At 40.1% G+C, this 27,159-nt stretch overlaps 1 protein-coding gene across 2 annotated transcripts in view; it reads right to left on the reverse strand.

The window, feature by feature from the left end:
• Positions 1 to 27,159, reverse strand: part of Arhgef38 (Rho guanine nucleotide exchange factor 38) — a 130,354-nt gene that overhangs the window by 20,818 nt on the left and 82,377 nt on the right. The window contains exons 5-9 of one of the 2 annotated variants that reach the window (XM_023710128.1): positions 21,314 to 21,331; positions 9,088 to 9,287; positions 8,155 to 8,288; positions 2,312 to 2,416; positions 852 to 950 (exon numbers count right to left, since the gene is read on the reverse strand). In XM_023710128.1, the coding sequence (XP_023565896.1) occupies positions 852 to 950; positions 2,312 to 2,416; positions 8,155 to 8,288; positions 9,088 to 9,287; positions 21,314 to 21,331 (556 nt within the window). Of the gene's footprint in view, positions 1 to 851; positions 975 to 2,311; positions 2,417 to 8,154; positions 8,289 to 9,087; positions 9,288 to 21,313; positions 21,332 to 27,159 lie in introns of both variants that reach the window. The other variant, XM_004626706.2, reaches the window with a different exon arrangement.

Raw genomic sequence — 27,159 nt, forward strand, 5'->3', positions numbered from 1 at the left:
CTGATTTTTTCCCTCAGTGCCAGAAAAACAAGGTGGTTCTGCATCACTGTCTAGTGGGCTAGAAGTTATGTTTCAAAACTGGAGGTTTTGAGATTATGGGTCTGGTTATTGCTTGTCACCACTACTTGACCAAGCCTGATAGACTATCCTCCCATCCCAGGGCCAAGTGGTGATGACCTAATTGACCCCAAAATGCCAGTGACGCCAGCATAAAAAATGCCTCTTTTAAGGTGCCAGAGTCTATTATAGCTACTCTGTAATAATTAATGTACAATAATTACACCTATAAGAACACAATGCACCAAGTTAAAATTAGTGTTATCCAGATGACTTTGTCAAGCAAATATTATATTGACTCAAGCATGTTTTTATGGTTCCCAAGCTATATTTTACATAACTCTTAGACAATAAGTAATTTATCATGTAGCTGAAGAAATAATATGACTCTCAATTAAAATCCTTTTTCCAAAAGCAGGCTTTGTAGTCCAGTGTGTATTGTGCTGATGGCAGTCCTATCTCCAGACCCAAACTGGACAGCTCTAAGAAAAATACAGCTTCCAGCTTAAGTTCTTGATCTCTCTTATGCAGACTTCAACTCAACCTTGATTCTAAAAGCTATACATGTACTGACTACCCCAGAAGCAGTCTTGGGTTGCCTTAAATTCCAATTATAATAAAATTCTCACTCATCTACCCAAAAATATTTAGTAATTTTTAAAAATTTCTCTACTAAATACTCTCAAATTTGACTTTAGTATTTGCTTCCATTTTCTTAATAACTCCAGAAAAACAAATGAAAAGCTGCCTTTAACCCATTATTTAATTTGCACTTAGCTGTACAATTAACTTACAAAGTCATGGCAGGGGTCTGGGGCAATCTTCAGGGTGTCTGTAGAGCCCTGCTCCTCCTGGTCTGGGTTCTGTGACATCTCCTGCAGCTCAGTCACACTCTGCAGAGCAAGGGGCAGGGCATCCTGAAACCCAGTAGAGATGTTATAGAAGGGCGAGCTCTGTAGTCAGAGCCACTAAAACCTCCCAAACGTGAACACAATCATCACGATGTACCATTTCCCCTGACAGATTAAAAATCAAGAATCTACACACTTCTCATAATATTCCATGCAGTCCAGCAACTTGTAACAATCTGCTTCCTTCCTTCACCATGTCATAATGTGTCCTTCTTGTCCTGTCTGAGGTTCCTGCTTTTGTGGAATTCACCTCAAGTTCCCTTGTTGGCTATTATTTAATACTCAATTCCTTCAGATTGCTTATTTTCAACTTCAGTCCTCTCAATTCCACCATCAGTTTTTCTAGTTTAGCTTTCTCTTTAAGAGATATGCTCTTATTTTTGTTGAATCAGTAACAACACGGGACTTTCCAGGCAATATTCTGAAAGGCTTTTGCTCTGAGGGGGGTGCCTCAGAGCGGGAATAGGTTCCCACCATCCTCAGGCAGTTACAACTGTGTCTTGAGCTTGCCTTCCACAGAACGCAGCACTTTAGATTAGCAAGTCTGGTTGTGAAACAGGCTTTGCATAGGATAACAGATAAGACCAGAATTACAGAACACGAAAGCTTGTTCCAAGTCAGTGTTTTTGTCACCTGTTCTATTCTATCAGCTCTCATTTCCAAAAGCAAATACCCAAGAGGAAAATTTCCAGCAAAGGAAGGGGTCCATTTATTAGCTGACTTACACATAACATTGGTATATAACGATTGTCAAGATGTCATTAAGGACACGGTGCCTCCTTGTAAAAGCCATGAGAAGCCAACAATTGTGCTGTATCCCAGAAGGTGTGTAGGAAGCAGTGATTCTGAGGGGTTCAGAGTAACTTCCTCAGGGACCAGACACTTTGAGGCGTGCATTTGTTTTCCAGTGTCATCATGTGAGGGTATTTGCTTATCATACTTCATATTATCTTGCATTTCTATTTATTTTGTCACAATGATTTTAGGTACTAGAAAGTGAAGCAATACTAAAATCATACTCACAACACAATTTCTGCTTGTGTACAATTTAGTATTAACAAATTCATCTCTGCTACAAAGAAAACAGCCTGATGATCCACGTGGCATTTATTGGAGCAGGAGCTCCAGAATACAGCAGTTTGGGCCAGGGGGAGGGTGGGGAGAGGAGTGGGGAGAGATCACAGCCCAAGCCTTCTCTGGCTTCCTTCGCTGGGTGTTTTCAGCCTTTCAAATTTACTCCAGTGAGCATCCTAGCATAAATGAACAGCCGCGTTTGCTCCCATAACAACCACAAAAATGAACTTGTTCTTGTGGGAAGGCTGACAAGCCCCGGCCTCACCTACCTGCATGTCCTGCAGACACAATGAGACGCTCTTCACACATTGCCTCACAGTTTTTTCCAAAGATCTGAACAATTTTTCTTCTTTGTTAAAGGTAGTATCTTTCACCTAAAACACAGGAAATTACTTTCATAACTCACATGAATCTAGTATCTAAAAAATGAGGTAAAGGCCCAAATATTACAAAAAAAAAACCCTCCCTGTTGATGGGAAAGCCTTCTAGAACCTGCTGACTACTGTCACACAGCACCTTCTGGGTGGGCTCACAGTACAAATGTGTGTTCAGTTAGAGTCATGAAGCCATGTCAGGCAGTTGGCCCCACCATTGCTCATTTGCACATGGCTTCCCCCGTGTCACAGTAGTTGTAAGATCATCAAACTGTTCTCTGTAGTTTTCAGTGGCATAATAACTTATGAACTAAAAGGATAGTATTATGTTTTCACAAAACAGCTAAATTTGATTATTGACAGAAATGTGTTGTTTTGTTTACACTCACTCCAGTTTGTTTACAAGCGCTTACTTAGAAAGAATTCTTAGGTCCATGGTTCATACGGTGACAATCACCTCAAATGATTTTTATCACTTCAAAGTTGAGTGATCCCATATAATCTTAGCTCTTCTGTTAGGGTAAATCTGTAGAATTCAGGTAGTGGTCACACATGTTCAGATTTTTTTTTCTCGTGGTACGTGTATTAGCATTCAGAAAAAAATGTGCGTCTATATGCTACTGAAAAATTTTAAGGACATATATAGTTTTTTCATTCATATATTTTGACTGATGATAAACATTAGTTTTGGTTTTTAATTTTTTTTTTTTTGGTACCAGGAATTGAACTCAAGATTTTGCACTTGCCAGACAGGCATTTGTGCTGCTAAGCTATTTCCCAGCTCTAAACATTAACTTTTAGCAATCAAAATGGCTACAAGACCAGAACCAGGCTAATGCTGACGAAAGCATTTGACATGCAAATGTTCAACAGAACTGGATACAAACTGTTTAGTTCAGCGCTGGGTAAGAACTGCTGCTGCCCTTGGTTCAGGTGTCTGTTAATTTCCCACAGCTGACCTTAAAACTGATTGGATAGGATTGACACCGTTTTTTAAAAAACTTTTATTAATTGTTTATCTGGAAAACTTTTGATTAAATGGAGTCCTTTGTAATCTAACAAAATTCAAAACCCTTGGTCTTACAAATCTTACCTGATACTTCCTGATTTGATTATAAATCAGCAAATCTCTATGCACCAACTTAGTCTGATGTGTGTAACAATATGCTGAGGCATATTTTAAAAAATCAGGACCACCATGAGGTATTTCATTTTATATATCTTGGGTGGAACACAGATGATTCTATAGTGGCAGGTTCAAAGATCACATGGCGAAAAATATTGTCAAGTTCTACTTTCCCATGCTCAATTCCTTTTCATACTGTTTTTCTGAAATATGTAAGCATTCTTTTTTCTGCTTAAACTTAAAAATTCCAAGTTTAAAAAATAAGTCTTTTCAAGGTCTGTCTCAAATGTCAACTTTCTATGTATCCTACTTCCATTGCTTCTCTTCCCACCATACAAATTTATTTTTCTTAATGTGCTTTTTTAGCAACTTTGTGTTCCAGACATTGTACCTGAAACTTTTTTCTATTTTCTCATTCTTTTATAATCCTATAAGGTAGATATTATTACTGATTCCAATTCAGAGATGAAGATTTTAGTGAGTACCAAAGAGTATAAAAATAATATCTTCCATTGTCCTTTTGCTGACATACCCCATAAGTTCTACTTGAAGTTGGATGCTTGGCTTGACTTATAAAACTTTGTCTCCTAGACTGTCTTGCAGCTAGCTCCCTCACATAACTGGGTTTGGGCAGTGAGGATGTGAGTGAAGTGTTCTGTTCCATTTCTATCTGTTGGCCTTGTAACATTGTCTTTGGGACTTGAAGGAAGACATGGAAATAAGCCAGCTTCAAGCAAGCAGATGACAGCAATATGTTTGGGAAAAGCACTACACAAAGTTGGATTCAGGAAAGTTCATCTGAAATAGAGCCCCTTTGCTCACAAATCATGACTGTCATCAAGGAGAGAAAGGAAGGACCACCTGACCTTAACAACTGTGCTTCGGAATCTTTTGTGACAGATACATGACCTTTATTCAAATAAACAGGGTTACAGAGTCTTACCCATATTAGTGGGTAAGATCAAGATGTAAAACCAAGCAGCCTGAATTCAGAACCTACCCCTATTCATCCCTGCATTTCTAGTCTTTCACTGTCTTGTATATGAGAGTTCAATACATGTATGATGAATTGAATAGAGTCTTCCTCCTTGGTAATAACTTTATACCCCAACTCCACCAATATTTCACTTGAGCTGCTGACAAGAGCAAAATTGATTGATTTGAGATTTATCTCTTCTCCAGTCTAGCCTATGCAGCTGATTTTCTGATTAAAGGTGAAATGCTTCATTGCTGGCAGGACATTCTCTAAAAAGATTAAGGGGAAAATCTAATTAATATCCCTTCAGGCTTTAAAAAAACTACAATTCATTTTTACTCCACAACTGAAAAATATAAGAAGTTGATAATAAATATGTTAAAGGATTTAACAGCTTACACAAAAGCCTGTCCAAAATTAGAACCTGCCTATTGTTTCTCAATAGAATTACCTTCCTTCAGAGGTAAAATCCCAAAGAGTGGAGAATTGTTTTCATGACATGCTCACAGGGACTACAATCTCATCTTAAATTCCCAATATAATTTTATTACTGGTGTATTTTTAGTTGAAATATCATCCTTGATTGTCCTATCTCTGATCTGTGATTATATTCCATAAATGTCCTAAACCTCAGATATTATAGTCAGTAAGAGCATCTTCATACATGAAATGGACCTAGTGACACCCTAGTGATATCAAGATGCAAATGAAGGCATGGTGTAAGACATGCACTCTAAGAATGTGCATGTTGGTTCTACATAGTAAAGTCAGTGCAGTCACAAAAGAAGATGAGGACGAGTCTTGGAGAGAAGCATATACTATGCTCACAGGTATCAGACAGGGGTCATTATTTACTCACAGGGGAAGCCCCAGATTTTAATCAAACAGCAGGAAATAGGGAGGAAGAGAAAGTCTAGGCCAGAGCCTTTATTGGGATTACCATGGGAAAGGCAAAGTAGATGACAGTAAGTAGTTTAGGATTACTAGGAATGTTTTCTCAAAGGCTCAGGGATATAGGGCTGGTCTCTGGTTGCTTGGCATCTGGTCCAGGAATGATTTAGGGCAAAGATAACACTAGTTTAGTTGTGTAAGCAGTAGATAAGGAGGTTATCCGAATGGGCTGTAGATTTGGGGTGGGTTGGCTTGCCTGTGAAAGTTGTGTTCTGAGCCATTTCCTTGTCTCTAAGCATAGTCTAGCCCTGGGAGGTGATGTGTCTCCTGATTAGCAAGATATTTTAGGCCAAACACAGAAATACAAGCCAGCCATGGGGTAGGCTGTAATCCCTGCCCTTGGCAGGCTGAGGCAGGAGTATCATTGAGAATCTGAGACCAGCCTGGGCTACAAAATGAGCTCAATGCCAGCCTGAACTACATAGCAAGATCTTGTCTCAAAAAGACAAACAAACAAAAAGCACAAAACATAAAAGTACAGAAAGTAAAATTATAGCGACACCACTCATGAGGCTCATGTGGGAGTTTACATCCTTAGCACATCTATACATTTAAAGTTGAATAATAATAAAAAAGCAATGATATAAAAGAATTATATGTAATATTATTGAGTATCTATACATTGTGTCAGGGATATCCTTTATATCACTTAATTCTCACAGCTATTCCATGTGTGAGGTCCTACTCTAATCCCTTGTAACAGGTGGCTACATTGAGTGGAAGTCATGTGTGTTAGGACAAGTACTTAGTAAGGAGCAGAGGTGGGGCTCAAAGCCCAGGGGAGATAATTTCAAAGACTTTGCTTTTCTATCTGCCTACTGCTGATGTTTCCAAACTGCACAGTGACAACAGTGGCATACAAGAGAGTAAGTTTACTAAACATTAGAAGGAGGGAGAGGTCACTTCTATGTCAAGGTAAGAAAGCTGAAAGGCTCCCAGGAAGAAAAGGAGACTGCTAAATATGAGGCAGATAGAAGAAAACATTTAAAATCAATGCCTCTAGCTCAAATTAGAAATCTTAGAGATGTTAATATAAGAAGTGATGGAAATGAAGAGGAAGGAAAAGAAGAACAGTCTAGTATGCTAAGAATTCTCAGGGGCCGGGGAGATAGCTCAGTAGAACAAGCGCTTGCCTGGAAAGCGCAAGGGCATGAGTTCAATCCCCGGTAGGGTGGGCCGAGCTGGCCACATACACAGAAAAAACAAACAAACAAACAAAAAAAAACAAACAATCAAACAAAAACCAGACAAACAAACAAACAAACAAAAAAAGAATTTTCCTTCCTTCCCACTTTCAGAGGGAAGGCCCCTGTTACCAAGTCAGGTCCATGAACTTTCTATCTTATGAGTCTCAATGTCTGCTTCATTGATCTCTTACTCAAGATTATTAGCATGGAAATACCTGGAATGCTTGTTATAAAAAAAAATCAGACTCTAGTTTTTTTTGTTTTATTTTTATTTTTTTATTTTTTTAGGGAAGGGTCTACAGGGCGTTCAGGGTCTTATTACTAGATCAGACTCATAGTGATCCGCCTGTTTATGGTCTCCCAAGAGCTGAGATTATAGGCATGCACCACCATGCCCAGTCTCAATTGCTGTCTCAACACACCAGGGCACGGGGCTGGCATGGCATGCCCAGGGATTGAACCCCTGACCCCTGCACCTGCTTGCAGGCACGTTAATCCGCTGAGCTATTTGGCCAGCCCTGGATTCTAGTTTGCACCTGTGAATAAGATGGACACCCTCCCTCTCATCTGCCTTTCCACAAGCTCCTCTGGTAATTCTTAATCACATTAAAGTTCACCAGCCTTTGCTAGCCCATCTATTATTTATTATGGTTTGGGATGAGAGTGGTTCAATCCAGGCTCAATGGCTCACAAAAAGCAGCTCCTTGCTCACATAACGTGCATTTAGGGGGCTGGGGAAAGGCTGGGAAGAGGCAGGGAAAATACCATGTAAGCTATTCATTTAAGTGGTTTGGTTTTTTACAGGTGAAATCCAGGTAATATGAACATCAAGGGAACCCTAAAAGATAGTGAAATGTTTAAAGGCAGAACTAAAACAAAGATAAAGCAGAAGACATTGCTGGGAGATGAAGGAAGGTGGCCCTTATGTCCCAGGTCCTGGTGTCCTTTCCTCTCCTCTGTCCACCTGTCCACATCCCTGGTGGGAGCATCCCAGCTAAGCGAGGGTCAGTACCCCCAGTCGCATTTTTACACCAGAGAGAGACAGAGAGAGAGAGAGAGAGAGAGAGAGAGAGAGAGAGAGAGAGAGACAGACAGACAGACAGAGACAGAGAGAGACAGAGAAAGAGACAGTCAGACAAAGTAAGAGAGAGGGGAAGGGAATGAAATAGACAGAGGGATAGGGGGAGAGAGAGACAGAGATAGGGAGAGAGAGAGAGAGTGTCAGAGACAGACAGACAGAGACAGACAGACACCAGACAGAGTGAGAGAGAGGAAAGGGAGGAGACAGAGAGAGAAAGAGAGAGAGAGAGAGAGAGAGAGAGAGAGAGAGAGAGAGAGAGATTGAGACAGAGACAGTGAGAGAGACTGAGACAGTGAGAGAGGGAGAGAAGAGATTCTCAGGACTGTAGATAAAACCCTGGTAACACAAACAATGCCTCCAAAAAATGACTGCCCACATTCCCTGGAAGAAAGTAAGAGGCGCAGGAAGAAAACGTACCTGTGAGTCTCCTCTGGTCAGAATCTTTAGGTGATTTGTCACTCTCTTCGACTTCTTGCTAATTGAATGGATATTTAGTTTAGACAATTTGTCCTTGAGTGACTCGTCCTCATCATTCTTCTTGTATTTGAGAACTGAAAGGAAAAAAGGCAGGAACAGATCTGCGCATGTGCAGCACAAAAAGGCTGCAAGCTTTCTGCTAAGTTTCCAAGGTCAGTGTCAGAGCTCAAGATAAAAGTGTGTGCGCCTTCCACGCTGAGTCACAGAGGTCATGACATTCAGCCAAGTGGCCTGTCTGTCTGGCCTCGTGCATGCAGAGTCTTGGAACCTCAGCCCTCCAAGGCCGTGGGTCAGTTTCCCTCTCACTTTAAGGAAATCCTTTCCTACTAGAAAAATCTCTCCCTCTGTTCTCAGAGCTGAGGGTGTACACACAAGAGGACCAGAGAATCAATTTCTAGGTGTGTGCACTAGAGAAGGTAATTGTATACATGCTCAAAAAGTGCGCGCTACTACCTAGCACTCTTCCTCTTCTTGCGCCCATCAGGGAGGAGCAGGCCCAACTTTCAGCGTGACCCCTTGCGTGGCCCTCACATGGCCCTATGTACCCTCGTGTGGCCCTGTCCCTTTCCAACGGCCTCTTTCCACGCTGTTCCTGTGCTGAGCCTCCCCCTCCCCCTTCTCCTTTCTCTCCCTCTACCTCCCACCTAAGAAAAAGAAGAGCGCAGAGGTCTGATGGCATTCAGGGCTTGAGGCTGTGTGTTTGCTTTTGGATCTTCTAAAACCAGCTGTCAGGGTCAAAGTGACCAAGCTGTTCCCTGGGTCTCCCCCTCGCGCTCCCTGCACCCGCTCTGTGTGCTCAGACCTGAGACCAGGGACTGGCACGCAGCGCCCCCCCTTCCTCCCCCCCCCGCCCCCTCCCCCCGTGTCTCCTACCCAGGTCTTTCCTCCTCTTCTGCTCGTTAATGTTGACGTTGATGGCCCTCACGGCAGCGCAGGCCTCCTCCAGCGGCCCGTGGTCTGGGTGCGCGGGCGGCGTGGCCCTGTGCAGCTCGTGCAGCAGCAGCGGGTACTTCATCAGGCGCTGCACTGGCCGGATCATCAGCGAGCCCATGTCCAGCAGGGTGGCTTTGCCTCTAGGGGAGAGCGAGTTGTCAGCTCCCACAGTGCGTCAATGAGCTTTTCATTTTGTGGGTTTTTTTTTTTTTTTTTTTTTTTTTTGGTGTAATTTCTCCTAAAACTCTATAGCTCATTCCCCCCCCCCCCCCCATTTGGTATAAAAAAAAATTTAAAAAAACCCAAAGGGAAAAAAAAAAAAAAAAAAAAAAAAAAGATGGAGAGCAACAAGGCTAAAAGAACCTACTGCTAAACAAAAATAGAAAACAATACATCTGCCCATCCTGAGGGCTCACAACGCCCGTGGTGTAGTCCTCTACATGTCCTCGGGCGCAACTAGCTTCATAATATCATGGGAGGGGCTGGAGAGATGGCTCAGTGGTCTAAAGCACCTACTTGGAACAAGCTTGGCAAAGCACAGGGACCACGGTTCCATCCTCCAGCACCACATGCTGGCCAGCCGCGCCCCCTGGTGGGCTGAGCTGGCTACACACACACGCACACACACACACACACACACGTAAATAAATGTTAAAAAAATAAAAATAAAAATAAAGGAAATGGAGTATTTATCTTTAAAAAAAATAATATCATGGGAAAGTTTCAGACCGTTTTTTTGGCACAACAATTAAGAAATATACACCTTCCCCTGGATTCTTTTTTTGAATATTAGTGAGGAAACTAAACATGTAATTTAAAAATCTAAACAGGTGAAGAGCCAAGTCCGCTCCATAGTTACAGAGTTCCAGAGATTCTACCACAGTCCCCCAAAGAGGTTCTGGGTGCGCGGGCAGCGTGGCCTTGTGCAGCTCCATAGTTACAGTGTTCCAAATGCTTTCCTAATTATTCTTGTTCCCACTACTGTCCCTAGTCATTGCGTCATACGGTGACTTCCATGGGAAATTCCCCGCCAGCAGAACTCCTAATGACACAGGAGAAGCCACAAGCTCTGGGGCTCACGGGGTGAGGACAGAGCCACGCAGCTCAGGGGGCAAGCCCCACACGTGCAGCCCAGCCCTCCTCCAGCGGCTGCCGAGGCCCCTTCAGCCCAAGCATCGACTGCTGAGCCTCTGTATGCAAGCAAGGTTGGTAGGAAACACAGAGATGGTGGGGTGTGTGTGTGTGTGTGTGTGTGTGTGTTTTACAATACAACATGCAATTTGAATAGTAAAAAAGATACAACAATGCTAAACAGATACAAAATTTAAAAAGTTGGACCATTACAAAGGATTTGAAGGCATCTTAAGCCCATTTAGTTGAACTCTTCCATTAACAACTGAGGAACTACAGAACTTTATCGTGTTTCCATGTACACACACATGCAGAGACACAGGCGCACACGCACACACACACACACACACACACACCCCTGTCACGATTATATCTCCCCCTTTGATTCTCATTGTGACACCACTGTCTGGGACTACCTTGTCTCCCTAGTTACAGTTTATGGGGAGTCTCTGTCACTGCCCTGTGACACGATCTCCGTGTTCTCTAGAGGCACAACTGTAGGCTGAGAATGACGGCATTCGCAGGTTTTCCATTCATTTTTATTTTATAATGAACTTTGTTTCCAAAAATTTCAGAATGGTCCGATAAGTGACGGAGGAATTTTATTCTCATGCTGAGAAAATTATAGTGGCCTAACAGATGCAAAGACGGAAGCAAACTAAAAAGCCACATTTTTTAGGGGAAAAGCAGAATAAATATTAAAGATTTGTAAGGTAGAAAAAGTTGCTTTAATATGTGTTATTTTATATTTCCTATTCTTGTGTCCCACATCTATTTAGGGAAGGCGGGAGTAATGACAGAAGGTAATGGAGAGAGAAAGAGAGGGAAGGAGGGAGAAGGAGAAGGAGAAGGAGACACAGAAAGAAGCAGAGACAGCGAGAGTCAGAGGTGGCCGGAGGAAAGAAATTGATGGTTTGCTTTCAAGAAAATAACTGCACTTGATGAAAAATGTAAATTGATTATGAGTACTGAAAAATAAATAAAAACATTTTTCAATGGTGTATCAGCTACAACAGCTTAAAATATGAAGGACGGTAATTCCTTCTACATCTCGACAGACACTGTTCAACACTGCAACACTTTATACACTTCAAAAAAAAAATCCCTTAAATAAAAAACAAGTCAGGGAGGTAGAATATATTTTGATTAGGGGAAATTATATCGTCTTTATCATTATGGCTCGAAATTTTTTTCTATCAAACAATCATCTATTTAATCTTTTAGAGATCACTGAAAACAGTGGCTGGGGAGATAGCTGAGTGGCATAAGCACCCAGCTGGTGAGCATAAGATGCTGAGTTCGATCCCCGGTACCATTAAAAAAATAAAAAATTCACTGAAAATAGTACCAAAATCTAATCAAATATTTCAATCAAAGAAAATCCTACTTTAATAAAATAATTTACTAGAATGATCTACTATTCATATCTATCTATATATATATATATCGATATAGATAGAAATAGATCTACATGCATACACACATAAACTCCGTGGTACTGAACAGTGTACTTGCATATACCTTTGAGCTATACTCTGTTCCCCTCGCTGAGATGGTCACAAAGTCAACTCAGACCCTTTATTTTGTTCAGATGTCATTATTATTTTTGTCCATAATTCCTTCTGTTTGCTTCCTTTTATATTTCAACTGACAATAATACCTGTCATGCTTTGTATCTAGTTGTCCCCCCAAAGCCTTGTGTGGGGTGATTTCTAGAGTTTGTGATTCACTCTTGATTGTGGATGTGAGTGCTGCTGGGATTATGGATGTGAGTGCTACACCCAGCCTGGGGCAGGTAGCCTGAATGCAGCATAAGGGAGACAGACTTGCTCTCTGTAGCCACTTTTTCCACTCCCTTTGCTCTCTGCTCTTTGCCACTGCCATGAACTGCTGCTCTCTGCCATGTGCCACTCTGTCTTGGAGCCAGCTGAATATGGACTGAAACCTCCAGTAACTGTGAGCTAAATAAACCTTTCCTTCCTTCATTTTGGATACTGGGTATTTGTCCCAGCAATGAGAGAAAAGTAACTGTGACAATACCAGTTACATGACCATTGTTATTTTTAAAAGGACCAAAGATGCAGTCTCCAATATGTCTACCTGAAAAATGGGAAATCCTAGGGCACTTCTGTCTTCAGTCATACACACAGCATGGTTGCCCATGTGCTGAGCAGTGATGCCCGGATACGTTCACCAGACAGACACGCAATGTGGTGGAGAAGATAGAGGATGTGTTAGAAGATAATAGCACTCCGGGTGTTGGGGGTCACGAAACCCGCTCATCTAATCCCACCCAGGAAGATTAAGTTCTGATAACCACAGGAGGGAGATGAGTCCTGTATCAGCTGCCTGCCCTTCAGTAAACAGTCAAATGTGTAACAATTCCCAGATGTATCTGGCTGAAAACTAAGGTGGCTGTTCATTTGTAAGTACATTTCATTTTGGTCTGCCTTGTCAAAAATACTTTGGCAAATACTCAGTGTCATAAATAGCTGCATAATCTCATTACAAACGATGATGGAAACTTTACAAAGTCAAATACATGCGAATGACTTTGTTTAAGCTGTAACAACTTTTACTACAGAAAACTTCACATCAAATACAAGAAAAATGTTGTGTGATGAAAACACTAATGACATTATGTATCTATATATATTAATATATTATGTATTACAATATGTAATGTATTATAATGTATAATATATATTTCTTAATTGGAAACAGAAAAGGAAAAATAATTATGTAACTGTGAAACACATTACTTGAATTTCCTCCTCTTTGTGACCACAAACATCCTAAATTTAATATTTTAAAGTAGCCACAGGCATCTGTACTGTTACTGATCTTTCTTTCAATTTATTTCCTTCTACTTTAAAGGAAACTATATATTACTACACAAATAACAATAGCATTTGTCATAAGTAAATAATAACTGTGAAAAATGGAACTATTAATAACTTTCAGAAGGTGAAGGAATGAGAACTGAGGCAGCGGAGCAGTGAGCATCAGTAATGTGGGCAGGAGATATTTAATGCCCCAAAGTTGCATTAATTAGGGTCACTTGGTGTGGGTAGGTGGAGAGGGGAAGAATGACTAGTCAGAAACTTGTTCAAGAAACATTCTTAGATGGCTGGGGAGATAGCTCAGCGGCATAAGCACCTGCCTGGCAAGTGCAAGGTTGTGAGTTCAATCCCCAGTACCATGCACACATACAAAACAAAACATTTTTAGAGTGCTGTAAAAATGAAGCAACTTCTTCATAGGACTAAGACAGAACTCTTGAAAATTAAAAAGATAATAGCAAAGGAGAAACAAAAAACAAAAACCTCTCACTAGTTTCAGAGAAAATATTTAGGAACTTTCCAAGCAGAAGTGAAATTACAAAGGGACAGAAAACAAAAGAATAATCTAAAAGAAGTAGAGAAATGGTCTGGAAAGTCCATATGTAACAACGGGATTTCCAGAAAGAATTAGACAAATAGGAGGAGGAAGTGATAAAATAATTTAAGAAAAGTACATGAGTGACCAGGTTCAGAGAATGCACTAAATATCAGGGGAAAATAGAACCACATTTTCAATTCACAGGGCTAGGAGTGCTAAGGACTAAGAGTGAGTCCTGTGCTCTTGCAACTTCACCAGCAAGGGCTGAGGAATCAGAAGGGACTTCAGGGCCCTCACAACATTAAAAGCTAGAAAAGAATTGTCTTTAAATTTTGATGATGAGTGATTTTCAGTGTAGAACTCTTTCAAGTGTGCATTTTGGATATAAAAATGCTTAAAAATGTACTTCAGTTGCATCCTTTGAGGGATAAAGGAAGCTGTTAAAGGACATACTCCACGGAAACATGGGGTGCCAGTTGAGGAAAGGGAAAAGGAAAGCTGTAGGAGGGGCTGAGGAGATAGCTCAGTGGAATAGGAGCCTGCCTGGCAAGCACAAGGTCCCAAGTTTTATCCCTGGTACTGGGAAAAAAAAAAAAAAAAGGAAAAAAGAAAAATGACAGCTCTAGGAGGTGGAAGAGGAGCTCTGAAAAGAGAGCTGAGTCTAGTGTCCACCGCAGGCCTGAAGTTGATACCTAGACTTCTGGGAAGATGAAACTGACAGCAGACACAAAGCATCCTGTTGTGTTGGCAAATGATTTAATTAACTGACCATGCGTTTTGTATCAATAATTAGTGCAAAGAAACTAAGAGATAAAGAAGCGGAAACAGAAGAGAACAACTGACAATTATTAACTCCCAGAAGACCAAGTAATGCATTTACTCTGAGGTTCAACTCAGAAATTTACCCTGACAGAATGTAGTAATTCAATTGTGGATTGTTCATAACCAAATTATGATGTAATGTAGATAGAGAAGTTGGAATGGTGGGGGGGAAGGAGAGAGAGAGAGAGAGAGAGAGAGAGAGAGAGAGAGAGAGAGAGACAGAGAGAGAGACAGAGAGAGAGACAGAGAGAGACAGAGAGAGAGACAGAGACAGAGAGAGAGAGAGACAGAGAGACAGAGACAGAGAGACAGAGAGAGAGACAGAGAGACAGAGAGACAGAGCTGGAAATTGATAGGACACAGAGAGAAATTCTTGCTTGTCACAAGGGAAAAATCAATATCTAAGAAGAAAATCAAGTGTGTTTTTAGAGTATGGAAATAATGCCAAAATAATGAACTAAAAGACAGAAACATAATGTGTTCTGGTGTGGAGCACCTAGGGCAGCTAAGAGAGGAACATATTGCCATTTTTCATAACAAGCATCATAGAACTATTTGCTTCTTAAAATCAGAGGGTGTGATTGCTTATGTCTAGATGTCCCCTCAAAGCCTCGTGTGGGCACAGGTAGGGCTTTACAGAGGCGCCTGGATCCTGAGTGTGTGATTCTGGGATGAAGAGTGTGTGTTCGGTTCACTGATTGGTTTAGCACCGTTCTGGGTGGGCTTAAGGGTGCCTCACTGTGGGTGTGAGCGCTGCCCTCTTAAGGCCAGCAGCCTGGGTGAATTATAAAGGACAGAAAGAGACCTTGTGTGGTGCTTTCTGCTTGCTGCTTGTGCTGTCTAATGCCTGCCATAAGCTGTCTCTCCCCTGTGATCCCACTCTGCCATGTCATCCTGCTTGGAGTCAACTACGAGCTAAAACCTCTACAATCTGGTAGCTAAATAAGCCTTTTCACATTTCACTTTGGGCATCAGGCATTTTGTCTCAGCATCAAGAAAAGTAATATGTCTTCAAAAACACTCTTTAAAAGGAAAGATCATAAGAATTCTCAGGAAACCTCAGAAAAAGTAAAGTACTGAGCTGAGACTAGTCATACCTAATGTAAAAATATAAGCTAGAAAAATGAAAGCAATTCTGGTTCATATACTTGGAGAAATGAGCAGAAAAAAGGAAAATCAAGAAATGACATAAATGCTATGGAAACTGGGTACATGTTTAATATGGCATTCCTGTTCAGTGGGCGAACTATTATTCAGTATGAAGTGTTGCGGTAGCTAGCAGTCCTGTGGTCCCTCACTTATCGCGGAGGTTGTGTTCCAGACAGCCCCATGATAACTGAAAATCAGCCAACTAGTGACATATTTATTTTAGTATTTGTATATATTTTAAGGCTTTATAAGCCCTTCCCATACTCTTATAAACCTTTCCCACACTTTATAAAATATTCCTAATGTTCTTAACCATTTTCTAAACTCATAAACCTATGCAATTTTAACAACATATATATATACAGTATGGTACTGCAAAATCCCACGATATAGTGAAAAATCTGCCATGAATAATTTAGCTTAATATTTTTTGAAAACCCGTGAAACAGTGAGCCTGAGAAAGTCAAGCTGCGGAACAGTGAGGGACAACTGTATACAAAAAATAAAAATGAATTCCTGCATCACTCTTTGCAGTAAAATAATTTCTAGAACAAATATATAATTGTTAAAAATGAATCCGTAGAGGTTGGGGTAGAGTTCAATAATAGACACGCTTGGCATGTACAGACTCTGGGTGCGATTCCCAGCAGAGAGAGAGACAGCAATGGAGACAGAGACAAAGAGAAGGCAAGAAGAAAAGAAGGAAGGGAGGGAGCAAAAGAGATAAAAGAAAAACTGTACAAGAACATGAAGAAAACACGAATTACGTTTTAGATCCTAATTTTGAAGTGATGATCAAAACACAAAATCAAAAAGCCATAAATGTATTAAAAATTTAGCTCTTTAATACTTGACAAATAATAACAAAACCAGAAAAAGCCATGAACTAGCCTGAAAGTAAACTAATGAGATGGAAACTGTATTTGTAGTGCATAAGTTGTACAGCAGTTAATATTTGCTTATCAGAGACATCATCAATCTGTTAGAAAATGAGCATCAATAAAAGGGAACAATCATTTAAAAAGATCATGCAGTAGTGGTGAATTACAGTTAAAAGCTCATTAAAATGCTCAGGTTGATTACGCATGCAAATTAAAACAGAATTCCACTTTGGGCCTGCTATGTTGCAACGGCGTAAAGACGCAAACATTAGCTGCACCGAGGGTTGGCAGATAGTAGATGATGGGACAGTTCCATGTGAATGAGGAGAATATAAATTAGCTAAGTTTTTTTGAAAATTTCTGAAAAAACTCATCAAAAGCCCTTTGATGTAGCAGTCTTTCCAAAGGAAATAATCAGATTATTGTAAAAAAAAAAAAAAAAAAAAAAACCAATGTACACAAATAGACACACAGCCCCAATGTTCGCAGGGCAGACCCAATCCAGCTGTCAGGAATGGGTTGGGAGAGTGAATTACGGAGCACATCAGTGAGACCACTGTGAGCTACAGAACAATGTGGATTTATATTTGCTGACACGGAAACACGTTCATGATGAACTGATGGATGGAGTAACAAATGGACACCCAGGCGGGTGTGTGTGTGTGTGTGTGTGTGTGTGTGTGTACGAGTATGTATGTGCAGCAGCTCTCTGAGACACAAGAGACGTCACAATATGATAGTGTGATAGTGTCCATGCCAGGGATATGACTACTGGTCACCCTTCTGTCCTCATTTTTATTTTCTTTATTTTGAGAATATTAAAAATCCAAGGAGGAGAGAAAATAACCTATATCATTTTAACATGAGTAGGGACCTGGAAACTCAAGGGTGTCAGACAGGGAACCTATATAGAAAAGAATGAAAACAAAAAGACAACTAAATGCTACATTTCTGGAGGCTTTTAAATTGAGAACAGGCTTTTTTTTCCTCTCCATTTAGAATGTGGGCCCTGGGTGAAGGCTTTCTAAGGGACCCTTCAGTGGTGGGTTCTAGGAATTTTGTCACTCCAGTGCTACTGTCTTTCATGTTTGTATAAAATTATAATTCAAAGCAAACATCTTAGATATTACAAACATCATTGACTTGATCTTTTTCAAAATAGACTGTGGGGGAAAAATGAACAATTTTCACTTGCTGTAAGCAATTGCTGTAAGCAATTGTGGATGTCATTTGGAGCCTGCCTCTCTGATCTACACTCCTGCCTGGTGCTGGTTTCCCTCCATGAGGGCACACAGCACTAGACCTGACTACCACCCTCAGGAGCAGCAGTGTCCATGGTGACTAGGGGTCAGGATCTCCTGGTCCTCTGCTTTGATGTTCAGTCGGCCACACTCTGTGACTGTGCTCCCCTCGCAGCTCTTGGTGTGCGGCCATAGCAGGCACAATGGGCAGTTGCCCTGGCTGCACAGGCTGGAGCCACTGGAAAGCGAGATTCCACACAACGTGCAGGGTGTCTCTGTAGCTGCAGCAGAAATCAGCACATCTGACTGCACCAAGAAGAGCACTTCCCTTTCCTGCTTGGCATCTCTGTCTCCTCATTACTTCATTTTTTGGTTATAAAGATCTTAGCTCAGGAAAAGAAACCTAAGCAGAACTTCTTGACACGAGGCTCTTGCCTTCACCAGCTCTGTGAAGCTCCAGCTTTCCATGTGATGCCGGGGATGCAGGCTCTGCAGTGAGGCCCTGCCTATCCATTCTTATGAAGGGAGGCTGGGGGACCCGGGCCCATGAAGGGACCAAAAGGCAGATTCACAGTGCAAATCCAAGCACCTGAGAATCAGAAATTCGAACTATAAAATACTTCGAGCTACATCTGAGTGTCTCACTGGATAATTTGTCTTACTAAAAGTAAAAGCAATGCTTATAACGTGGGCCCCCATTTGGCTTCTCAAGAATCAGCTTCTCAGCTTGACTGAGGTACAGCGTCTTAGTCTCTGAGATGATGCCTGATTCCTCCCTCTCAGTTTAGAATTCTTTCCTTCCTCATAGGTGCTCTGCACTGAAGTGTACATGCCAGGTATTTAGGTCTTCCATTTGTAAATTTTATATCCCTTGCTGTAAACTGTAATGCATGCGCACACACACACGCAGATAAAAACTCAGCAACTAGTGAGCTCTTGATCACGTTGAGTCAAATGTGCTTTTTAATGTTTTAGGAAATTTGAGTTTAAATTTAAATCAATGTCATTCTTTTAGTATTAAGCAGGCTAGACATGTGCTGCTTCTAGAAAACTGGACATCTGCCAGAGTATGTGTATATATGTTTTCATAAAATAACTTCTTACTGTTTTATCATAATATTCATTTCTATGCCATATGTAGCTATGATTTTTTTCTCCATAAATCATACAAGAGTCCAAAATAGATGAAATCCAGTATTTTGCTGCAATTCAAAAGGTTTTTTTTTATTATTTAAATAGTCTTTTAACGTTAAAAAAAGATGGCATTCATGTGAAATTTATTTATTTATTTATGTTTGTTTTTGTTACAGGGTCTTGCTACCAGACTCATAGTGATCCTCCTGTCTCAGTCTCCCCAGCACTGGAATTACAAGCATGTGCCACCATGCCTGGTTTCAGTGGCTGGCACAGCACGCGGTTCTAGGGATCAAACTCCAGTCCTTGTGTTTGCCAGGCAGGTGCTTGTTATCTGCTAAGTTATCTCCCAAGCCCAGCCTGAGATGTTTTTAAAGACTGAGGTAGGCTTTAGGAAGAATTGCTCTGGACACACAAAAATTGCTGAAGATATGTATAATTAGCAGCTTTTGTGACTTAGTTAAATTATGAATTAGAACTCTTCTAAAATGTGTAGTAAGGTATCTGAGATAAATATACCCTTCTTGAATGAAGAAGTACAACTGGCAAATAAATGTATGAAAAACTGTGCGACATAATTGGTCATTCAAGAAATGCAAATTAAAACAACACTGAGATTCCCACAGAGAAGGGCTATCATCAAGAAGTCAACCAATAACAAATGCTGGAGGGGGTGTGGGGAAAAAGGAACTCTTCTCCACTGTTGGTGGGAGTGTAGATTGGTACAACCACTATGGAAATCAGTGTGGAGATTCCTCAAAAAGCTAGGACTGGAGGTCCCATTCAACTGTCCACCTCCTGGGTATTTTTCCAAAAGAATGAAATACAGCAATATATATGCACACATGTTTATAGCAGCTCAATTTGCCATGGCTAAATCTTGGAAGCAACCCAAATGCCCATCAGCTGAGGAATGAATGAGAAACATGTGGTACTTATGTACAATGGAGTATTACTCAGCTATAAAAAGATAAACTCAAGGCTTTTATAGGTGAATGGATGCAGTTAGAGACCATACTTGTAAGTGAAATAAATCAGACCCACATGTGCAAACATCATATTTTCTTGCTTGTGTAAGAACCTGAGAGAATAAATACAGTCTGAAAGGCACAATAGATACTGTGAAAATGGAAGAATCTGTTCAAAATGAAGGAACAACTGGGATGAGGAAAAGAAGGAAAGAGAAAGAAAGAAAAAGAAAGAATGAGAAAAAGATATATCTATGTATACATGTAAGATAGCTTGGATAGCTGTACTGCTGATTTCTGCTGTTCTATTGAAGGGGGCAGCTAATGCTTAGGTTTTTTTTCTTCTTTTTAATTGTTTATAAGTTTCTTAAAACCAATTTTGCATGCTTACATTTGGAGATCTGAAGAACTAATTTGAGGACAACATTACGCAATATAACAAACATTGTTGAATTCCATATGTTATTTTGTTTAGTGAAATTCTGTATAGTTTCTAATGTTTTCTTTACTACTTTTTAATCTCTTTAAAAAATGAAAAATTATTAATGGCTTAAATGATTTTCTGCTATAATGACAGAACTTGCCCTATCATTACCCCGGTCAGTATTTCCTGCCATTAATTTCCTTTGAGCTCAACATTCTTTCCCAAACTTTTATTCCCTTCTAACAGGGAATTTCCTTTGCTCAGGGTGAGAGGGGCCAGCCAGATAACTCAGCAGACTAAAGTGCCTGCTTAGGCAGAGAGATGGCAATTGAGACTGGGCATAGTGGCACGCACCTATAATCCCAGCGCTTGGGAGGCTGAAAACAGGAGAATCACTATGAGTCTAATCTACATAGTGAGACTTTGTACTAAATGCATTAAAAAATAATAAATAAAATAAATGAATAAAAATGAAAAAATAATATAATGAGTAGTAAGGTATATGTGATAATTTAATATATAAGAACATTTCAGACAAATTGGCGATAAAGCAATATGAAATTAGATTATGAAGAATGGGCTAAGTACATATACATATTTATTAAAGGAAATACATTTGATTATATAAAACTAAAAATTCTGATTTGGACAGGTATGCCAGTAACTTTTCTTCCAGGATTTTTATATTTGATTTTCATTATTTTAAAAAAGCATTTAGCATAACCACTCTCTGCAATATCTCTGATGTAATCAATATGTAATTAACCCATGTATAAAACTACCAAATTGCATTCACAATTATATACAGTTACAAAAGGTCAATGAAAAGAAGTACTTGGGCTGGTGAGATGGCTCAGTGGTCTAAAGCACCTACTTAGAACAAGCTCAGCAAAGCACAGGGACCACAATCCCCAGCACCACATGCCAGCCAGCCCCGCCCCCTGGTGGGCTGAGCTGACCACACACACACATAAATAAATAAATAAATAAATAAGAAAAATTTATAAAAAAAAAAAAAAGAAAAGAAGTACTTACTCTTGGACATATATTTTCCTGTAAGAGAGGGAAAAAAAGTAAATTTATGTAAATCCACATATTTGAGGTAATACATAAACGTTATAAATCTTTCAAATTTAATTATGCAAAATAAAAAGTAATTCTTACGAAGTTTCCATTGAATTAGTCTCATTATTTATAATCATGTCTCTAAAGTCTCATTTCAGTATACTTATCATTTTTGCTTCATATTTTATATAAAATTAAAGACTGTTCACGTAGTCAATACATTTTGATAATTTGAAAATGAATTTAAACTTATATTTTTGTTTATATTATGAATAGATCTAGTAGACATAGTAATGAGAGAAAGCAAGGTCCCAAGAGCCTGGCATGGTGGCACACTTCTATAATTCTGGGACTTTGGGAGGCTGAGGCAGGAAGCTCACAAGTTTGAGTCTAGTCTGGCCAGTTTGTTGAGTTAATGTCTCAAAATCAGAAGGTGCTAGGAATGGAGCTGAGTGCAGAAGCCCTGGGTTCAGACCTCAGTATGTACTGGTAAAATGTTATAGGAGTACCAAAAAAATGTTGGATTTCACAATACTATTATGAAATGCTCTCCAATGTCTCTCTAGCTTTTTGCAGATTATAATCAATTTTCCTGTTAAATGAGTAATTCTCAAAAAAGCCTCCATAAGTGTTGCTAACTTTTGCAGCCCGCATTGCACAAAAGCTGCCTCTGCATTTCCTGTTCCTCCACTTTGTCATGGGCACCTCTTCCCCAGTCTCGAGCTTCCCTGCAAGCTGGCACCTTGCTCCCTTCCCTCCCTTTGGCTGCCTTCCTCAGGTCTCCCTTGCTCTCCCTCCAGGTGTCCACCTCCCTCCCTATCCCTGTCCTTTCCCTGACCCTACCTCACCCCATGTTCTGATGCCATTTCCAGCTTTGTTTCTCTCATAGTGATCCTCCTGTTTTCAGCTTTTCCAGCGCTGGGATTACAGGTGTGCATCACCACTCCCAGACTTGATCACCTGCTCAACACACCCTGGGGGCGGGGCCAGTGCGGCATGAGGGACCTGGGATTAAACGCTGGGGCCTGCACTTGCCAAAGCAGGTACTTAGTCCACTGAGCTATCTCACTGGCCTTACACGTGTTTTTCTTCTTATTTTTTCTTTCTTTCTTTTTTTCCCCTTGTTTTCGTTACTGGGAATCAAGCTCAAGGCTTTGTTCTTGCCAGGTAGGTTCTGTGCTGCTGAGCTCTGTCACTGGCCTCTTACTTCTTTTATACTGGATTCATTCACTGCTGTGACCTCAATACCTAAAAAGTAACACCTGTTAGGAGCTAAAAACATTGTCAAATTAATTACTCAACAATAAAAACATCCAGTCTATTCAGGTTAATTTTTTTTTTCCATAACTGGGGATTGAACTCATGCCCTTGCGCTTGCTAGGGAAGCACTTATTCCACTGAGCCATCTCCCTGGCCCCTCAGGTTAAATTTAAGGAATAAGAGAGATGGAAGTTGTTCTATAAAAGCCTCACATGGATATCAAGAAATCATAATCTTGTATAAAACATGATCACTGTGATCTTTTCTCTTCAATCTTCTGTAATATAGTGAATGATTTGTATATTAAAAACTACAACTTATAATGTTAGATGGTGTTTCTATGTTCAGTGATTAAGAAAAAGTTAAGGATAACTACCTCTGCTCAACTTCATAAATTTTAAAATGGATTTGATAAGGTAACAAAATAATCTCAGTATTCCATATAAATGAAAAATATAAATGTATAAGTGTAAAACGATGGTTTCCTTGATATTAGGTGTTTTATATGAATGGGATCCTAGGTCTCTTGAAGTAACTGGGTTTTCCTCTCTCTAAGACCTCCTAAAGGTAGAGTTCAAGCACAGAATGACGTTATTTAAAATCAGTGGCTATCATAACTTTAGGGAATTATTAATGGCTTCAAGAATTTTCTGCTGTAATGACAGAACTTACCCTACCATAACCCCTGGTCAGTATTTCCTGTCATTCATTTTCTTGGAGCTCAACATTCTTTCCCAAACTTTTATTCCCCTTTGCCCAGGGTGCTTTCAATCATTATTCAGAAAATTTTAAGGAGGTAAATCTTTAAAAAAAACACAAAAATTTCCACAGAAACCAGAAAGTGATCAATTTGAACATTTAGGAACCAATATGCATACTTTGATGTTCAAATTTTTAACTCCTGGGTGAGGGGAGGAGTGAAAATGCTCTCATTCTCTTTCATTTACTTTAATCATTTAGTCTAGGCACTGTAACACAATTAAACATTGTATTTGGTGTGGTATGTAGCATTTTATTAAAAAAAAAAAAAAAAAAAGACCAAAGAAGTTTTCAAGCCTGCTGAGCAGGCCCTGCCCCCAGGGCACGCTGAGCCAGCAATTGAGACTGGTCATGGTGGCGTGTGCCTGTAATCCCAGCTCTTGGGAGGCTGTAAACAGGTGGATCACTACGCGTCCAATCTAGTAGTGAGACCCTGAACACCCTGTAGACCCTTCCCTAAAACACACACACACACACACACACACACACACACACACACACAGAGAAAAAGAAGTTTTCAATAGAGGCACCCTTAACTTGTAGGGAAGGCTCACGGCATTAGAACATTCCCTTTTTAATTTACTCATAATTTTTAAAACAATCTCTTCCTAAACTAAAACTTTCCAAAAAAATCTAGTTCCAGCCAAAGAAAATTCAGGAAAGAGGAAGTTAAAATGTGCCTCCTTGCCCTTTTATGGGATAAAGTGATTTAATACACCCTTCACTGCGCCTCCTCCCCGCAGGGTTCATTGTAATTTCACTCATGATTCAAAGCTTTTATGGGGCTGTTCCTGAAGGGCTGCACGTCATTATTCAAAAGAAATGCCAGGTAACAAGGAACTGAGAGAATTTTCCAAAGTGATTTTAATGTTTTACTGGGAACTCATCACTTAGAAAAATAGGCATAAAATGTGGTGAATGAATTGAAATGTATTCCTTCAGATTCAGCATTGGGTGGGCTTCTAGATTTTCTGAATGCAAAAACTATAAGAGAAGAGTGCCCAGGTGACTAGCAGTTAAGGTGCTCCTCCCTGGGGTTGAGGTACTCTTGGATAGAAGGTAAATACAGAGAAGTTTATAACAGTTCAGCAGAAAACTAGCAATGAGTGTTTCATCTACCCCGAAACTTAAGAAAGCCTCCTTCATTCTTTTTCTCTTACAATATAAACAACTTCCTGGGACCTCTGAAATGTAGCGGGGACTTCTGCTGTGCTACTTATAGCTAGAAAAACAGAAAAAGGAGGCACCAGACAGGCTATTCTAATTATAGCTATATTTGCACTAATAGCCATTATGTTATCACTTTCTTCGTACAGCTAGACACCTTAAATAACCCCAAGAAACAGAAGTGACCAGATCTTTAGCAAACAACTTCTATATTTCTAGAGTCTATTAATGGAATATTGCACATAATTAGGGAACATTAATGCCAGGCTGTAACCAGTTGTGGGTAAATAAATAAAAACTTGCAAGCTTCTTATTTGTAGGCTATAGACATAGATGCGCATAGTATTTCTGGGTACATTTACATTCTTCCCTTTCTTAAATTAATGTATAGGTTAACTTGATGAAAGGAGCCCATTGCTTTCGGGGCCATGTCCAATAAACACTGGGCCAATTTCTCTCTCTAAAGTAGTTCTTGGGTGTGAACTGGAGCCACGTGGGGGTGAGTAGAAGTGAAGATCCCAGACTGGACTGCAAGTGATCCTACTCTTGGGGGCCTGCAGGGAGTTTGGGGGAGACACAAGGGCTTCATTGCTACCACACATCCCAGTGGACTGGTGCGAAGGACGTTTGCAACCTAGAAACACTGCCCTCACATTTTGGAAAGATTCAAAATTACTTTCTGGATACAAATGCTATTTTCTCATTTTCATGATAATGGGCTTCAAAGAATAACCAAAGGTTCTGAGCTTTAATCCATTACAGAGCCAATAAGCTTTGGGAAATTAGCCTTGAACCTCAGGCCCTGGTGCTCTACTTAAATTAACTCTTGACTTGTTATTAAGCATTTCTGATGGGTTTATTTATCTCCCCGACTAGAGTCTGTCTTTCTGGGAGGCAAGTACTATATTTATATATTAAAAGTATGTGGGTGTATTTTCAACATTGTCTGGCAGTCTTAATAAATATTTATTAGGCCCCTATAAGCATATTTTAATTTTGGTTAAGATGCAACCCCAGTGCTTTAAAATTCATTTTAGCTTCTGGGGCATGAAACCACCTTTCTCATGGATATTACTTCCAACCACATTTCCTTCCTCACAGAAGAAAACCGAGGAGGCTGCACCTAATACTCATTAGCAATGGCTTGGGCTCGGTGTTTTAGCCACTAGGAAAAGGCACAATGACAGTAATAGCTTTGACTGATTGCTTGGCAAGGGAAACCAAGCCCTCGGGTGTTGCAGACTTTCTCTGGCCTATAAACCTGTTTGAAAACCTGTTTCTCAGAATTTACGGCTCAGTTCAATTGAGGTCAGTATTACAGTAATGTCAATAATTCCAGAGCTCTCAGCCCTCAGGCAGACCAGCACAATTCATCATTAACTTTATTTCCATGGGAAGGCAACTTTTGGGAAAATAGCTCTAACTTAAACTATTTCACTTTGATTTGCTTTCCCCTAAGAAATAGTTCTGCCAATACTGCTTCTTCTGGATTTTGTGGTTCTAAATGTTAACACCTTCTAGTGGCTACATTTATTCCCCAAAATCAAAACAGCTCTTAAGATACAAAAGTTGGGGCCCCAGAGGACAATAACTCAAAGCTTTCAGAGAAAGATCAAATATGCCATTGGATCTGAAAGTAATTTTCAGTAATTGATACCTGATGAGATTTCAAAAATGCCTCTACCCTTTAAGGGGTATGAGACTGCACTGGAGGGCCAGGGGTATTCACACAGGGTCTGACTCTTCCCCTTAGGGGTTAAAGCTTAAGGAAAAACAACCTAACGTCCATCTTCCTTGGGAGACCATTCTGGTGACCACATGTCCTAGTAGATGAATGTCCTCTGCCCAGCCCAGGACTCTCCATCCCTGGGTTGAGTTTTGGGTTGATGACCCAAGAAGCTAGATTTTCACTTGTTACATTGATTTCTTCTATTTCTAGAAACCAAAGAAAGAAAAAGATTCAAGATAATCATTATTGGATTGGATGCTGGTACTTCCTTAAGATAGGAAAAAAGAGTTCATCCCTATGGAGGATTTTGTTATCTTTTTCCTAAGGAAAAAACTAGCTGTACATTTCTAGGACTTTGATCCTTGCATATGGATACAACTTATTGAGATGAATACAACTTCAAACTTTAATGTTGCTCTAAGCTGATATGGTAGCACCAACCTAGATGGAACATAGTGAGAAGCATTTAACTGGCACTGACCGTGATGTGTTATATTTAGGAGTTAACTAATGATCACACTGAGTTCTTTCTGGGTTGAGCATGAAGCCCAAGTTATTTTTGTTTTCTTAGCATCCAGACCTACGCTTGCCACAGCATAAACACTACACAACAATTTAGTGCTTGAGTATATTGTTCTCCGTGATACAAAAATACATTAAAATGTTGCAATGTCTTCATGGCCAGTACAGGGAGACCAAGGTGAAATTTCATTCATTCATTCATTCATTCATTCATTCATTCATTCATTCATTGAAATTCACCAGCCCACTGTAAGCCCTGCTTTAAATCTAATCCACCTGAGTCTACAGGGTGGATTTCAAAGAAATAGCTGTAGCTCAGTTCCACAAGTGACGCCTAGCCACCAGTAACTGTCACGGTCATTAAGCATGTCCACAACAC

This window comes from Octodon degus, unplaced genomic scaffold, assembly GCF_000260255.1.
Source record: "Octodon degus isolate 3935 unplaced genomic scaffold, OctDeg1.0 scaffold00016, whole genome shotgun sequence".
Lineage (NCBI taxonomy): Eukaryota > Metazoa > Chordata > Mammalia > Rodentia > Octodontidae > Octodon > Octodon degus.